This window comes from Anticarsia gemmatalis, chromosome 12, assembly GCF_050436995.1.
Source record: "Anticarsia gemmatalis isolate Benzon Research Colony breed Stoneville strain chromosome 12, ilAntGemm2 primary, whole genome shotgun sequence".
In the NCBI taxonomy this organism is placed as follows: domain Eukaryota; kingdom Metazoa; phylum Arthropoda; class Insecta; order Lepidoptera; family Erebidae; genus Anticarsia; species Anticarsia gemmatalis.
Genome location: NC_134756.1, coordinates 2,699,737 through 2,716,842, shown reverse-complemented (window position 1 = coordinate 2,716,842; position 17,106 = coordinate 2,699,737). Strand labels below are relative to the sequence as shown.

The window sequence follows — 17,106 nt, the reverse complement described above, 5'->3', positions numbered from 1 at the left end:
GTAAGTACATGTAGAAATTGAATTAGTTATGAAGGTACTGTCTTATGTAGGGCAGCGTCTAGCCAGGTATTTATCAATCAATCAGTCGACTTTATGTGTTGTGTGAGTTCGTTTGATTTCCATGTATGACTTAAAGTTAATAATTGAAAGAGTACTTATAATCTTTAATAATATTAGCGTTTGAAAGAGCATGCTCTAAATGCTGTTGATGTTTCCTATGATGAGCAATCTGCGTTTCCGAAACGGCGGCAAATTCACGACATTACAAAAAAACACAAACACTTAGTTGTCTTAAAGGTTATAAAATATATATTTTTTAATTTGGATCTTAAGATAAATATAGGTATTTTTTGGCACATGACACATTGATAGCCATCACCTTATCTTACGCTACGTAGGGTATTACAGCATGTTTTGCTTGTAAAGCTTATTGGATTCGGCTCATTTAGACTTTGGGTACATGATCGTTTTACAATAATAATAAATATTGAGATTTGGAGGTAATTAAGCTATCACTACGTCATCAAGTCGAAGACATACTTCCATTTTTTTTCATAGTTTGATCCACAACTAACATACATTTCTTTCTTTCATATTCTCATTTGTCCAAGTTAGTTCGGTTAATGAATAACCAAACCAACCAAACCTTAAACCGAAATACCTAGTTATAAATTAGTTAAACTAGAGCACATATCCGCTTCATTACGAATACACCCGCTGTGCACCAAATAAGACCGACCTATGTAACACGGATGTTCTTACATGGCTATTAAGAATGTTTCTCTGATTTATTTGCTGCTAAATAACTTGGTTTTTGGACTAAACGGTTTCTTTGAATTTAGTCTGGATGACGTGACTCATCGCGGTCACGTGTGGTCTATGTAGTCTAAGTGAGGGAGTTCTTGGAAAATTGCTGTGGGTCGAACAATACCGAGCCTGTTACGTATGTATATCCATGGGTTAAGGCAGAGATGAATTCATAAGGCCCTACCGAGCTTAGTGATCGATTCAGTCACAGCAACGACTATCATAAGTGTCAATATTTGACCTAAATAAGTAAATGATTTGATTTTGAATTTTATATATTATACTCACATGTTTTCAGTTACTTGGGAGCAGAGCCCTTTCTGACCGAAGGCCGATACTATTTAAAAAAACCCAGCAGGCTTGCTCCCAACAGTCGAATCTGATTCCAATCGTTTTGAATTAGAGCTTATATCAAATCTTACTAATAGATACACTACGACCTAACGCATGTTTAAACACTATTTTTAAAAAAACCTAACTTAAAAAAATCTAATTAAATTGTTACTTTAAGATTATGTTCATGTTCATTTTAAATCAGCGTCTGGTAACACGTTAATTTTTAATTTTGAACTACGATTTTGACATGAACTCGAATCCGTCACGATTGGAATTTAATTTGTGTGTCGGAAATAATCCAGTAGAAAATAAAATTAAAAGAAAATGGAAAGTGTTTTTTGTTACTGGCATCTAAATATATTGTTATTTATGAGGCGGTCTATTAGTTTTGAATACTTTGTTAGGCTTCTTCTTATGACCTTTGTTTAAGAAAGCCGTCACAACAATTTATTATACATAACGAAGGTCAAATAACATTTAACAGGATTCTCAATAGTGTGACCACTTCTGCATGACTATTTATTTAGAAGAAGTTACGTTGCTAATCCATATAAATACGTAATAGGTTATTTTTTCAGTTACCAATAAATTACTACAGTCAATCTGTTTTACTTTTTTAATAAGGCAACTCTTGTACTAGGAATTGCTCTTGTGTCGCGGGGACTTTTGCAAACAACGTACTACGAGACCCGGAACAACAATTAGGGAATCGCAAAAATATGTTTCGTATGAGAATCGGAGCCAAGATTCTCCAACGCACTGGTAGCGGCATGGTGACTACCTTTACTACTGCGCCAAGGAGGCCAACGAGTCAATCATTAGCGTTTTTTAGTTAATTGTACAGTGACGACCAAATTACGTTAAAGGCAAAATAAATTATGCGCTTTTAGCCTTGGACTATTTTACTGACACCACAGTCGATCCAAATCTGTGTAACTGTATGAAAAAACTTCTATGTGCGTGTCTAAGCGTCTCAGATAAAATATGTAGACCCTAAAGTTGTTTGGTAAAAACCTAGAATTCAAATGCAAAGCTAGATTTTTTGTTAGAGCCTTATGTTACATGTTAAAGTGTAGAGGCGTTTTATGGGACTGATATGTGTACCTACAGTTTATTCACTAAATAAATGTGGGTCTGGGTTGCATATAGTTTTTTATTCTAATTGCGAAAGATCGATTAAGTATCGGACAAAGATATTTTAAATTTTTTGCATGATTTTGAGGCTGCCGCAGAAGCGAATTGATAAATACTTAACTGATAAGTTGAGCTTCCTTGATAACATTTATTTCGTCTATAAACGTTTTTCGTTGGAATTGAGCAAGAAATTGGCGTTATTAGTTACTATTTTAACAACGATTCTTCAATTTTTTGTCAACATTTCAACAAGATAAATGTTTCAAAAGTCCAAGAAAAATAAAAGACGTTCAAACGTTTTCTTCGAAGTATCAATAAAATGCGAACACTTTAAGTTTTTTCATACAACTTTTTGTCATAATAGAAATAGCAGAGATACTGATTGATCATTAATAAAGATATAGAATTGTTTAAATAGTTGTGCAGTTATTTTTACGTGTTGGCAATTAAATGTAATGGTTTATACGTTGATATGTCACCGACCTAGATGACGGGAATATAGGAAACTTGTTCTGCTTTCGTCATGATTAGGGAGTGTGATATATATTCCTATTATTGCCTTATAAACTTTAGAAAATTGGAGTTAGATATTTATGGAAATGTAGGAATTAATAAAAGAATGGGGGAGGCTTTTGCCGAGCAGTGAGACACTCAAACAGGCTAAGAAAAAAAAGTAATACCAATTTTTCCAGGATTTTGTCACGTGTCCGGCATTTTGTACTGCACGTAGAAGAAGAAAAGTCAACGGGACTCTTCGCGATCGCTTTTCGAACCTGAGACTTTCTAATGCTGTTGGATTATTTGCTACTAAGTACTGAAGCAAGAACGTCGTATCTATATCGTTCTTATAAAAGGCCAGTTACTTTACTCGTAACTGAGGGTCCTGTATGACAAGATGTATGTATGTGAATGAAAAAAAGGATGTTTGTAAGGGTTGTACCAAGTAGCGTTCTTTGGACTCAGCCTCTACCTATGAACGAGAACAAGCGTGTTGGGGTTAATATCAACAAAGTATTCGTACATTTACGTGTAGATAAGATTTCGATGAAGTTATAATTATTAAATCTTAGTAAAAATACTTTACTACCTTTTTTAGAATTTCCTTCAACACCAATTACTTTAGACTTTTTATTCCGAAAGCTTATGTCCATTCCCAATACGGTACAGAATTAATTTTACACATATCCAAGCACATTCCTTTAAGATTACGTTATTTCAAGTAGATATAGGCCGACAACGTAGTAGAAAGCCTTCGCAAGCACGATTTATCTAAATTTTTATTATATCTCAGAGAATTTACAAAATCAAGTTACTGTATCAAACAGATTACCATCAGCTGCGTAAGCCTGCGGATCATTGTTGTTCTAAATTCTATTTTTCATGCCTCTCATGACTTTTTCTTTTTAAATTTTAAAGCCCACTTTGCATTAATAATTGCTCTTGTGTGGCGGGGAATTTTACAAACATACAAATAACGGAAACAAAGTACAACCGGACCCGATCGTATTGGATCGTACAAATATTTGTTGCGTGTGGGTATCGAACCCACGACCTTCCCCGCCGCACTGGTATTGGCGTAGCCAACACTGCGCTACGGAGGCCGTCGACACTTGCCTTGCTATGCCTTGCATAATAGCATCGCTACTAAGTTGTTGGACTATAAATATTGTCGGTACTCCAAATACGGTCACCTATCACATTTCCAGCCTCGTCAAGCGTCCTGTCACGGGTTTAATTAGATATTGCACTAAACATTTGAATTTCAAATAGAAGTAAGAGATACGTTTATTTTTATTATTTGTAGAGACGCTGTTACTAAGATTTAGGAATAAGGTCTAAAAAGTCATTTGGTTTTTGACTTAAGTTTGCACAAAAATGTATGTCATCAATAAGAAAACTGATATAATCAAAAGTGATCATATTCTTCAAAAGTTAGTTACAATTACACTAATCAGTTGTAAGTACCGAAAACTCAAAGTCTACTTTGTTTAATGGTAGATTTCTATAATAAAAATATCATATTATAATATGACATGATTATTTTTATGGCACAGTCAAGTAACGTAGATGAAGGCTTATTTATACTCCAAAAAAACCTTAACTCCATTCATCTTACCCAAACGTTTAAACTACATTTTTTGCTAAGTTATTCACCACAAAAAATCTGTTACTATTCAGTTTCAAATGAGAGCGTTTACCTTTTTAGATATTTAATTTATACAAAGTGTCAAAAAGCAATGAATTCAAGATCTCTGTCCTTAAATAGAGAAATAATTCATGGTATTGCTATGACCACCCCGCCCAATAAAGCGCGATTCACACGGAAATCGAGTGCGTGCCGGGTCGATTCTGTAGAACTATCGACTATTGACAACAGTCTAGCTACCGAGAAAATTTGTATGAAAACCTGATCAGCGAATCTAACGGGTGTCGTAGGAACTATTTTGGCAGTACATTTTCAATGTCAAACTTTCGATATTCGATATCGTATCGACTGTAGAGAATTGGGCTATGGAACTTAAGACGGGAGTCTAAGGCCGCTATACTACTGGCGCATGGTGTTATATGAGTTTTGGCGTTTTTTCCACCGTTTTTGCAGTGCCAACGTCGCGTATTCTGACAATGGATATAATCACGCCGTCCTGCTCTGTCCGTATTCCTTAAATTGTACACTGTAAGAGTGTGCTGGTGCAAGCAGTGTGACATCTTGAATGAGAATACAAGTAATTAGACCCGCCGTACTCCCATCACGACCCGCCCCCGTCACGCGCCCGCATTCTGTGTGAACCACGTTTTAGTTTCACGCACGTACATATAATGAATCGCTCTCATTAATGTAAACCTTTTTATGGTCAAACTTAGAGGAGTGTGCCTAATACGAGAATTTTGAATAATCGTGACTAAAATATGCTATTTGTGGACTAAATAGAGGAACCGTGTGATTTTTAATGGTATTTTAAGAAGGTGGTAATTGGTTCATAAGTTAAGCCATATTATAGTAGGCATCTTATTTGCAGAAAATCTTTAACCAGCTTGAAATACTTTTCAAAGAAGGTATTTGATAAATTACCCTTTCAGAGAAAATGCTACTAACAGCCATTTTCAATTACATGTCAAAGATTACAGATAGATTGTTATCTTAGATTGTTACGTTAAAACTATCTATCACGTACTTGTTTCGGTAGAAATAGCTATCCATGAATGGGTTATAAAAAGCTTAGTAACTTTAATAAAATTGATGGTTGTCTTTAGTAAGTAAATAGTGGACAGACACAGCACTGAAAACTGCCGTAAGACAGCTTTATTAAGATCAGAAGATTATTTAATTAAACAATTACCGAATGTAACGAGGGAGCATTTTACGTTATTTCTGAAACATAGACATACTTAGCATCACCATCCACGTCACCCATCCATGAAATATCCTTGCCAAGGATTCCTTGACCCACAGAACAATTACATACCAATAAGCGCAACTGGCTATAAGTGAATAGTCTGTCTACCAAACCTATTACAAATAACTGTTTAAGTAGTCTGGCTTCCACTAAACCTACCACATGGTCTACAAACATACAAACGGTTCTTCGAACATATCGATACGACCACAACTAAATAGGTCGAGTGATCGATAGCAATAAATGATGCAGGGACATCGATCTGAGGTGGCACGCGAGGTTATGGGACTGTGTCAACCTGATTACTGAAATGATATACAGTTACGTGACGAATTAATATACCCAATACCCATAGATATTTAATACTAGCTGACTCTCGCTTCTTCGCTTGCGTCACATAAGAGAGAATGGGTTAAAATTTTCCCCGTTTATGTAACATTTTTTACTGGTACTCTGCTCCTTTTAGTCGTGGCGAGATGGTATATAACCTATAGCTTTCCTCGATAATTGGGCTATCTAACACACTTTCTCAAATCGGACCAGTAGTTTCTGAGTTTGAAACAAACAAACAGTAGGTATAGATGAAGCATAGATTAATGATTAGTCTCTGATCTAAAAAGAAACTAATCTATTGTGCAATGGTATTGTTTGGACAATGTCTATGTCACGTTGGTGGTCCTTGAGCGCAATGATGTAGGTAATAGGTTCAATTTTTACTAAGAAATAAAAACAAGATTGTAAGAATAAAAGTAGTTGTTCGCCCTCCCATTGTACATTACAACCTTCCTCAAGAATAACTCCATCTATTGGTGAAATTCGTATTGCTTTTTTTTAGATAGACGGGGTGACCCTATTATTCAATAATAAAATAGTGTAATTGACCAAAAATGCTTAAGGCACTAGGCATAGTTTTGTTAAATACGTACAGTCTGCTCCAAAAGTAGCTGGTCATACTCAATCTTTTGAAACCCTATATACTGAAGTGTGCACATTATTCCACAACAAAATTAGGTAGAATGAGTTAGAATTAAACATTTCAATCAATGGCAAATGTTTTTTTCATGGAATAATTACTAACTAAAAAACTTAACATAGCAGTATTGTCACAGTTTTCAGTTGAAAATGATGTCACTAGAACGATACAATTTGAATAACTAATGATCTTACACTGTCATAGTCATTAGACAAATCTAGGTTTAACTATAACTAGGTTAATGATTGAAGAACTTTGAAAAGTAGACATTACCTTCAACTTTGTACATTTCAAATATGAGAGTCATTGAGAAAAGTCCAAAGAAAATCAATAATAAGAAATAATAAATTTAACCCATTAATGTCCCACTGCTGGGCAAGGGTCTCCTCCCGTAATGAGGGAGGGGTTAGGCCTTGAGTCCATCACGCTGGCCAAGTGCGAGTTGGAATTGACGCGGAGAATTTGCATACCGTATTATAGAAAAAAATAATATTAATATACGATACTTAACTTTTATTCATAATTAATAAGTATTTAATAGATGCTTTGAACTTGTGAATAATATATTTTTCTAACAGGTGTGTAGTTTATAAATCGATGGTCATAATGTCATAAAGAGATTCCGGACACGTGTAAGTTGATTTTTAATTTTATATTGAAATAAATATATTTTTAATACATTACATATAAAAATGGCTTTAAATTTTGAACTAGCCAAAACTATCCATCTTATTTGCGTTATCAAAAGACTAAAAAACAGCAAATAATTTTTATAGAACCTTACTCTATTCACATGATTTTTTGAAAAAAAATGTAAAGTGTTAGTAATATTCCCGGGATATTTATCTATAATACCAAATTTGAACTAAGTTCGTGCAGTAATTTTTGTTCAAACTGTACTCAAAACTGCACTGTAGCGACATCTATCGACAATCTATAACATTAACTAAGTTACACTAGTCACCAAGTTAGTGACTCGGTTTGGTGACTACTATTATATAACTCGGTAAGTTATGTTACGAATGTAGTTCACCGTTTTAGAGACAGAGGGTTCTTGTAGCAAAGAGTAAAGATATAAGGACATCGTTTATACACCAGTCAAATTTATGTTAACTGAGACGAACGGAGTTTATTCGGGAAAAGAATGGAAACGCTCATAAATTAATGTTATTTCAAAACTGCTGAGCTGATTTTGATCAAATGGATTATTTTATTGTAACTAAGTTTTATTGCGCTACAAGCTTTTGTTAACTGAATTCCACTAATATAAACATTAAATGATGACAGATAAAAACTCAACACATATTAATGACAGGTGGAATTTTGACAGTTGTCTCATACATTGTGTCACTTTATGTATCGGCTATCTGACACTTATATTTTATTTGTGAAACTGGCCTTTATATCTTAACTCTACAAACGTCAAACTGTTGGTCCATTCTAATAAGTTTCACTCACAAAACTATCACTTACACAAAGTGCGTATTTACTTAAGTCCTTCGTAAATACTATTATTATTGATAGCTGACCCGCGCAACTTCGCTTGCATCACATAAGATAGAATGGGTCAAAATTTTCCCCGTTTTTGTCACATTTTTTATTGCTACTCTGCTCCTATTGGTTGTAGCGTGATGATATATAGCATATAGCCTTCCTCGATAAATGGACTATCTAACACTGAAAGAATTTTTCAAATCGGACCAGTAGTTCCTGAGATTAGCGCGTTCAAACAAACAAACAAACAAACAATCAAACAAACAAACTCTTCAGCTTTATAATATTAGTATAGATATACTTACTATGTCATTGTATCGTTCCTACTGTCTACGGTAATTTGACCTGATTGTAAAGTATATATTTAGTAAGCTTGTGTTAAATTGAACGCTTAAATTCTAAACTAGTGCGTGATCAAACATTGGTTTAAAATGAAAATAATCTAAATCAAACAATTCAATTAGTTTTTCTTTAAACTAGTGTAAGTTTGCAGTTCGATTTGATATTACATTGAATCCGATTCAATTGGATTCGATTCTGTCAAGAGTAAGCTGGCTGATCAAAAGAAAATTCTTCTCAATTACTTACAACTGACAATATTTTAAGAGCGGTTCTACATAAGAAACAAAATATCATACATCTTGAAATAAAGCATAAAGAGTATCTGTAGAAATTATTTATTATATTTGAATGCCTCCGTGGCGCAGTGGTTTAGGTCGCCACGCCGATACCACTGGTCGTGGGTTCGATTCCCACACGGAACAATTATTTGTGCGATCCACAAATAATTGTTTCGGGTCTGGTTGTGCTTTGTGTCCGTTGTTTGTATGTTTGTAAAAGTCCCCGCGACACAAGAGCAATTCTTAGTGCGGGAGTTGTATTTTCTAAAAGAAACAAAAAAGAAACAAAGAAAAAATAGTATTGCCTCTGTTAATAACGTAGTTCTATTGTTTTAATTGCTAGTATTTATCTATCACCTAAGTTTGCGCACTCATCAAATTGTAAACCCTTATTAACCAGTAAGCAGACGTCACCTGTCATCAAGCTATCATATCATTAGCCTATTGGTCAGTAGGCACAGTGACACAGAACCCCATCGTAGCGCGGCGTTACGTAAGCAGGGTTCCGTGTTCGCCCCGGTCACGATCGTTTTGCAATGCTGTCCTTTAGTACTTTAGTGAGTCATAGCCAGGTCGCTATCGATATTGTTTAGTGACTGTTATAGAGCGAGATATAGGGCGGTTTAATTTAATTTGAGCGGTGATCACGATTCCTAGCAAATTTGTTATCCTGTGTCCACATTTTGTTTTGAAACTAAGGTAATGAAAGTCAGCTTCAAGAATCACAAATGAGTACACGGTTAATTAGGTTTCTTTCAGTGAGCTCGTGAGGTACCCAAATATCGAGTTTTTTTGTGTAGAGAAAAGATTTTATTACGAGTTCATACATACTATATAGCGAAAAGACTTTTTCCCCGACCTTATATACTGGTGTACTACTTTTGCAGAAGGATTTAAGCTTTATGTTGTAGTTTAATTGTTTTGGATACTTTGGGATTGACACCGTTATTTTCACCTATAATCATTATTAACCCCTTCGATAGAAGTCAACATTATACGCTCTAAAAGTGCAGTAAATTTAATGCATTAATCTGGAATAATGACTAGACAAAAGAGCTCTCTCTTTGTTCTCTGGGCTAATCAATAATCTTTAAAGTCAGGACCATACAAAAATGTGAACCGACTCTTATATAAACCATATTACAACCTGTATCAAGTCCGCTCGCTATCAGACACTTATTGATACTATAATTATGGATCATACATCTGTAGATCATTTGCTCTTCAAGTGACCACACACCTACAACCACTATATAAAGTACCAGCGATTACACCATTACTATATTAGCAGAACATATGTAATAGCTCATGAACACATCCGGCATCCTCGCATGCCTTATTACGTAACAAGGGATACTTGCTATCAACACCACTTTCTATAGGAACAGGACGTGAGGCGAATACTTAGAAGTTGTATGGTGGTTCATGATGGCGATGGATATGGAGTTATGATGCGTTACGTAATGAGGGTTGAAGGTCTGATTGATTGGTTGGTTTTTGATGTCATTGTAAGGTTTGAAGAAAACAAGTTAGCTTATTTATATGAGGTAGTTAATAACGATAATTTATTTCTTTGTTTGTTCTTTTTCGTCTACAGAAAAATTAAAAATGTCTTCAATAACTATTTCTTGAACGGAGTTGCAAAAGCTTGTAAAATAACTGTTTGGTTTGTATTGTCCGAGTATTTTTTAATCAGCAGTTGATTATGTTTCATGTGTAAAATTGGATAGGGATATTGGAGATATTGGATTTATTTTTCAGATTTAGAGGTATTCACGATTTTCTATCATACTAGTTAATTGTGCAAATGGTAACTGATTATCAAATAGGTGGAAATTGGGATCTCAAAGTTAAGATACAGATGAGATAAATGTACTGACTAATTACTAAGTAAAGTTTATTTTTGATGTATAACAAAAATAAATGGTTTAAATGTTTTATAAAGAAAACAAAAAATACACGATACACATTTTATTAAAAAAAGTTCGTACATTAAATAGTTTTTAGTCGACTGCGGTCGAAATAAACTCATGTTCGTCATTACACTACGAGATATAAAAAAATGATCTATATACAACAGTAACCAGGTACTTTCTGAAGCCACAACTGCGAAGTGAGAGAGATCTCGGGAAAACACACTTGTATACAAAACAAACTGTAACATACATACAAATATTACGTACATACAAATGGACACTTAAAATATTTACATAGACTTAAATAAATTTTGAGGGTAGACAAACAAATTTTACATTAAATCTATTTGTCAAGGTTTTCTCTATATAAACAACAAAGTATGGCAATAATTATGTTATAAACGTATACAATTAATATGAAATTTTATTGGAATTTCCTCAAAATAAGTGCCAAACGCAAAATACTGATCCAAAGAAAAAACAATATGGCGGAAGTGGCGGTTATTTTGAAAAAAATCCAATTTCAAACGGCTTCCTCTTGATTGCACTTTATCCCTCATTTCTCTCACGAACCCGAACTTATATCCTTATTCATCAAACTATAATGCCAGTCTCATACTCTGCCACGATTGGTCGATTGGTTACACCGCGGCTTTTGATTGGTTAACATCGATCGCTTTTAAAAAGCTTATAACCGTTGGTAGTTTCATCAGCCAGTAACTGCGTTAGCCTTGTCATCTTCTTTCTGCTAGTTTCATGATAAAGATATAAGTTCTATAAAAGATACACTCACAACTAAATCTATACTTATCTACATCACATAACACGTTCTGACTACGTACAAATCCCTTATGAAAATGCCTTTAATTAACACTTCATTTGGCTGAACCGCCATTCCATCAATGATAGATCTTTTAAAAACAAAAACGTAACAATTTTTGATTGGCTACTCAAGAACTAGACCACATTTCAAATGTAGTAAACTCTCTTGGAACTCCAAATTCGAAAATTAACGGTTTTCATTTCAAACGCCATTTTGAAAAAGTACGTTTGAAAATGAAACCGTTTGGTCTACCATCAATGGATGACATTTATGGTCGTTTACCAACCGTATTTGGAATGAAGACCATGGGCATGAAAGTCGTGGACAATGGGTGCGCTGACGACTGACTTGACGTATGGGACTGCTACAGGGGCGGGCACTGGGACCGCTACTGGCTTAGGTACGGCTACTGGGTATGGGTGAGGCACGGGTACTCCGACCTGGAAATCAAAATAATGGTGTAAAAATCGTTACATAATGAGGCTTTTTTGGATTTAAGTCTTTCTAATACTTTAAGGTTTAAAATTGATGCTAAAGAAGTTTGAAGTTGTATGTTATTTAACTCTTATCAAATTTTTAAGTTTATTCTACTTGTTTTAAATACGTAGTCTTGCTAACCAAATGCCGTCATTAAGATTGTCAATTAATCAAACACATGAGTTGGTAAATTCTTTAAAGTTTGACCCATATTTTTAATTGTTGAAACCAACGCTTACTTTACTTTGTACATTCATTCTTATGTCTTTATGCCAACTTTAGGTGACTTATTGACCACTTAAGTAAGCAACATCATTATCTACAAAAAGTCATTTTTTAAGACCGCCGAAAGGTTAATCATTTGAGTTGTTGCAAAATGAGCTTCTACATTATTGAGAAATAGGCATAAAAATCTATTTGTGGAATTCAAATTCATACATTTTGTTCGATGACAACAGTCACAAGACTTAAAGCTTCTGTAGCATAGTTAGAAGTTTTTAGAACCCACTATCAACCACATCAATACTTTTTATGTTTTTCAGTTTTTCAATCATAACGCAACGTCGATGTTTCAGCGCGAAGAAAAAAACGCAAGAGAAATATATTAACATATTTAAATAGGTACTGTAGATATAAAACTACCTATATGAACTATATACTCAAAGCTAAGTACAGTATTACGTAAATCAATTGAGCGGTCTGTTGCTTCTACTGTCGGAAACGTTCCTAATGTTGATCATTACCTGTTTTATGCTTCAAGAACCTTTGCGTTCCCGTTCCTTTGCTATTTCGAAATGTTTGTTTTATAGACTAGACTTCATTTGACTGGGCTATTTGATAGTTATTGAGTTTTAGATCATTTGGTTTATGAGAATTTTATAGTCCAAGTTTAGTAAGCTTAATGCCTTAATGTGGATTAATATTTTATGAGGTTGAGACAGCTATATTTATCAAGTTAGCCTGGTTGGTCAACTTATTCCCTTGAAATACTTTCAGGTTATTTTCTTTACAAAGTTTAAAAAAAATTATTATTGTTATTGTTATTTATAGAAAAATGCGTGTCTAAACTGTCTTTTTAAAAGGCAATTAATTGATTTGCATTGTATATGTAGAATATAATTCTTTCTAGATCTTTTAATACGCAAAAAAATCGGTTACTCATAAATAAGGCCTATGGTATGCTAGTGGCAATCCTTGCTTAAGAGCAAAGAAAAAGATTGCCTTATAGCACTGAATTCCGACTTCATCTACCCCTCATCCATTTGCACCAAGACTTACTTGTTTAATAACAGGCACGGGGACGGCATGAGGTACGGGCACGGGTACTGGTCTGTCGACGGGGACGGCGACGTGCTTCTCCACGGTTACGGGGTACGGCCTCGGGACTGGCACGGCGTAGGGACGGTCTACTGGCACTGGGACTGCCACCTGAAAGAGAGTAAAGTTGATGGTCTATCAGTTGAACATATAAGGAGTTCAGACGACGGGGACTCTTGGCATATTGTAATGAAACTGGACTTAAGGTTAGCGGTGAACACCTACGGATAATCTTAATGTCTGCATTTTTTATTCTTTATTAAACCACATTCGTGTTATCCAAAGCCTTAGCTCAGGTTAAAAACTGACGAGCAGCTTTTATTTCTTGTGGAATAAGTATAACAAGACCGATATAATATGTTCGCTTCGCAAACAAACCTAATTATTGTCAGACTTCGTGTTTCTTCACTACACTTCAGTAGACATCATCAGTAATAATTAAATAGTCTTAATTAGGTACATACCTTAACGGGGACTGGGTAAGGCCTGTCAACAGGTACAGGGTAAGGAGCTGGCACAGGGACACCAACATGCTTGGTCACAGTCGTATGGACATCAGCTCCTACAATAGCTCCAGAGATCGGACCACCAGCATATCCAAGACCGACAGGTCCAGCCAAATGTGCAGGACCGAGAGATAGAGGAGCTGCTGCCAAATGCGCATGGCCCAAGCCAACACCATGGCCGAAACCAATGCCATGGCCTAATCCAATCCCGTGGCCAATGAGAGGAGCGCTAAGACCATAGTGACCGACGAGACCGCTTCGTTTTTGGACAACTTTGGACGGTTCCGGATCCGCCAGAACTGTAGCTGCCACGAAGAGGATTGCGATCTGGAATTAAAAGTTTTGTTGTGAGATATCTTAAGTATGTAGTAGTCTTCTTATATATTGAGCATGTGTTATTCAAACGTGACGAAAAAAAATTAAGACAGCTAAAATTAATTAAATTTCAAAAATCTTTAGAACTATTCATAAGTACTGTACTTTAACTGTTAGTAAGCTTACATTGAAACACTAAGAATGCTAAGATTTTTGGAACACACGTTATATAAATATATGCAGACGCAGCACAATCGAAATCATATTATTCTTTCCCTTTTGCCATTGAAGAGCGGGTTCCCCAGCACGGGTATTTCTTTAACTTAAAATGAAGTCTATGTAAGATATGCTGTATAAATTTTACGAGCTACTGAAATAAACGTTTTCATTTTTATTTATATATCTCCGTCATTGACTCCGATTCAATTTCATAAAAATAAAATGTATGATTAAATTACACTTTTAATTAACATAACTTTACACATCCTTCAACAAAACCAAATACTATGCAAATAAAGAGAAAAGTTTGAACAATAACATTGCCAAAAGTGTTTGTAGAAGACAATGCACCCGATTACTTTTACTTGATTGCGTGATATGACTCCACCATGCTTGGTATGCAAGTGAGGGAAGCAGAAACGAAATTCATAGCGTCCATAGAATGTAAAGTAGTATTATGGTTATTAGAACATGATGTATGTGAACAATCGTGGTTTTAGTTACGTTGTATGTCGATGTTTGGGGATAGATTTTCTTGTTGTAGGAAATGATTTTTGGTGATGACTTTTGTGTTTTTTCGTGAGGATGAGAAATTTCCGTTTTTTGTTAATCAGATGCTGATTATTATGCAATGTCTTTTCAACTTCTTATAGATACAATTTATTTTCTTGAAAGTAACAGTGTTGTGTGTGTGTTTGTAAGCACTCGATTTAGTTAAAGTATTTAATAAAATTATTTATATTCAGTTGTTACTGAAAGTTATTGACAAAACAAAATTTGATATTATAGTTCAAATTAAGACGTTACGCTTTATTCAATTCGGAAAATTAGTTAAAATGCCACTTTTCTATAAAAAAATTTAGGTTTGCGACTTCGTCCGGATGGACTTTAGTTTCTTACAATTTTTATTGCACTTCCAATGCCTTCCTCAATAGAAGCTCTAATATATAGGTAGTAGCATAATCTGTAGTCCCTGATATATGGGTGGTTAAACAAACAAAGAAACAAACTTTTCAGTTTTAAATCAATAAGTATAGATTTCAGCGATCGCTGTCACTGTAGTAATACAAGAAATTTAATTAACAACATCCTGTCCCAACCGATTCAAAATACGATTAAGCAGACCAGTAGCTAAACTATCTTAAGGAAACAGTAGTTCCTATAAAGTACCGTCGTTTAGAGCAGGAAAAGGTTTAGGATAAAAACTAGTGCGTTATCTAACTACTGGTATCATGCGTGTGGTTATATCATAAGGGTTTGTACTTGAACGTAATAGTCAGCTGGTTATGTAGTTTATGCTGATACTTTATGGGAAAAAGTGGAAGAAATTTGCTATCGTACTAGTGGTCTTTTTGTAGAAAATTTAAGAAGATATATTTAACTGCACGTTTGGTGCAGTGGTTAACCAGTAGCCCTACCATGAGTTGGCGTAGTTAAAAACTAGAGTAGTTAACGTGAGAACGCAACTACAACAGTGGGCTCAAATAGGGAAAGAATGAACGACAAAGCCAATGTACATTCACTGTTGTTTAATTTAACTACACGTTACTAAATATTATAGCAATTTTGGTACCTTAACTATCCGCTAGAGGCGCTGTTCGAGTTTTACGAGAACTACAGTGTCTCCGGGAGACTTTAGTTACCAACTCATGGTAGCGCTACTGGTCACCACGCCGCTATAATCGTAGCGCCGCGTGAGGTGGGCTCGTTCGGGTTCGTTGCAAGTTTTTCAATATTAATGTCATTTAAATAAATAATAGTTGTTTTCATTTAAGGTTTATCTTGTGTTTTCTTTAGTTAACCGATGTTATCTGGAGTTTGCAAAAAAAGGCAAGACTTTTATAAAGTTTGGAAAAGTATTATGTAAAAATTTCGAGGCAATAAAGCTTACAGTTTCATAATACTTTGTATCGTTATGTGAACAATTAATAACCACATTGATTAATTTTATACACATCGAATTGATAAGAAGAACATGCATAAGTTTACATATTTTTTTAATCACGTGGAGTGAAAATGAATTAATTATGAAAATGAAATTACTCAGTTGAAAAATATTGATTTTAATGATATAATTAGGTGTACTCAATCTATTAAATTGATTGCAGAAAGTTATTTTTAAATTTACCATTTAATAAAAAAAAAATTGCTAATTATTTCTTCCACGATGATCATAATTATTTTTAAAGTTACAGTTCTTATAATTGGCGATGATATTGCTAATTATTTCTTTCCCGATTTAGGCATAATATAGTTCTTATATTATGCTCTACTATTTAATTATAAGGAACTCTAACTAAAAACCACGAAACACTAAAAAAATAATTTCAAAAAAAAATATTAATTACTAATTTTCAAAACGTAGTAAGTACACAAGACTTACGTAAGTGTTCATAGTGCCAAATTGTCACACACTGCACTGTAGTAGGAGGGTAAAGTGCCACTGGTATGTCTGCTAGTGGCACTAAGCACTTATATATGAAGCGGTGCCCCACTATTGTCCACCGAGTTTAACATCAAACGCCGCATTTGCGACACTTTTGATGCAAGTCGCTGGTAAGGCTTGAGATAGGGGTTTGTTGAAGTTTCGAAGATACTGTGTAGTAATTATTATCTGTATATACCTCCTATTTGTATATATGTTACTGTAAAAGCCCGAACTGTGGTAAATCCTAAGATTTTCCGGTAAAACCTAAGATTTACCAACTCTCAATGGTAAAAGTCCGAACGTTCTTTTATTTCGAACTTTTACCACCATTTCATTGGCAAATCTT

At 34.6% G+C, this 17,106-nt stretch overlaps 1 protein-coding gene across 1 annotated transcript; it reads right to left on the bottom strand.

Moving 5' to 3' along the window:
- Positions 1-10,715: 10,715 nt before the first annotated feature.
- LOC142977143 (uncharacterized) lies at positions 10,716-16,866 on the bottom strand. The gene is made up of 4 exons (XM_076120878.1): positions 16,716-16,866; positions 13,757-14,125; positions 13,254-13,403; positions 10,716-11,938 (listed from the first exon to the last, which is right to left on the bottom strand). The coding sequence occupies exons 1-4, from the start codon at positions 16,725-16,727 to the stop codon at positions 11,777-11,779; spliced, it is 693 nt and encodes a 230-aa protein (XP_075976993.1). The 5' UTR covers positions 16,728-16,866; the 3' UTR covers positions 10,716-11,776.
- Positions 16,867-17,106: the final 240 nt, after the last annotated feature.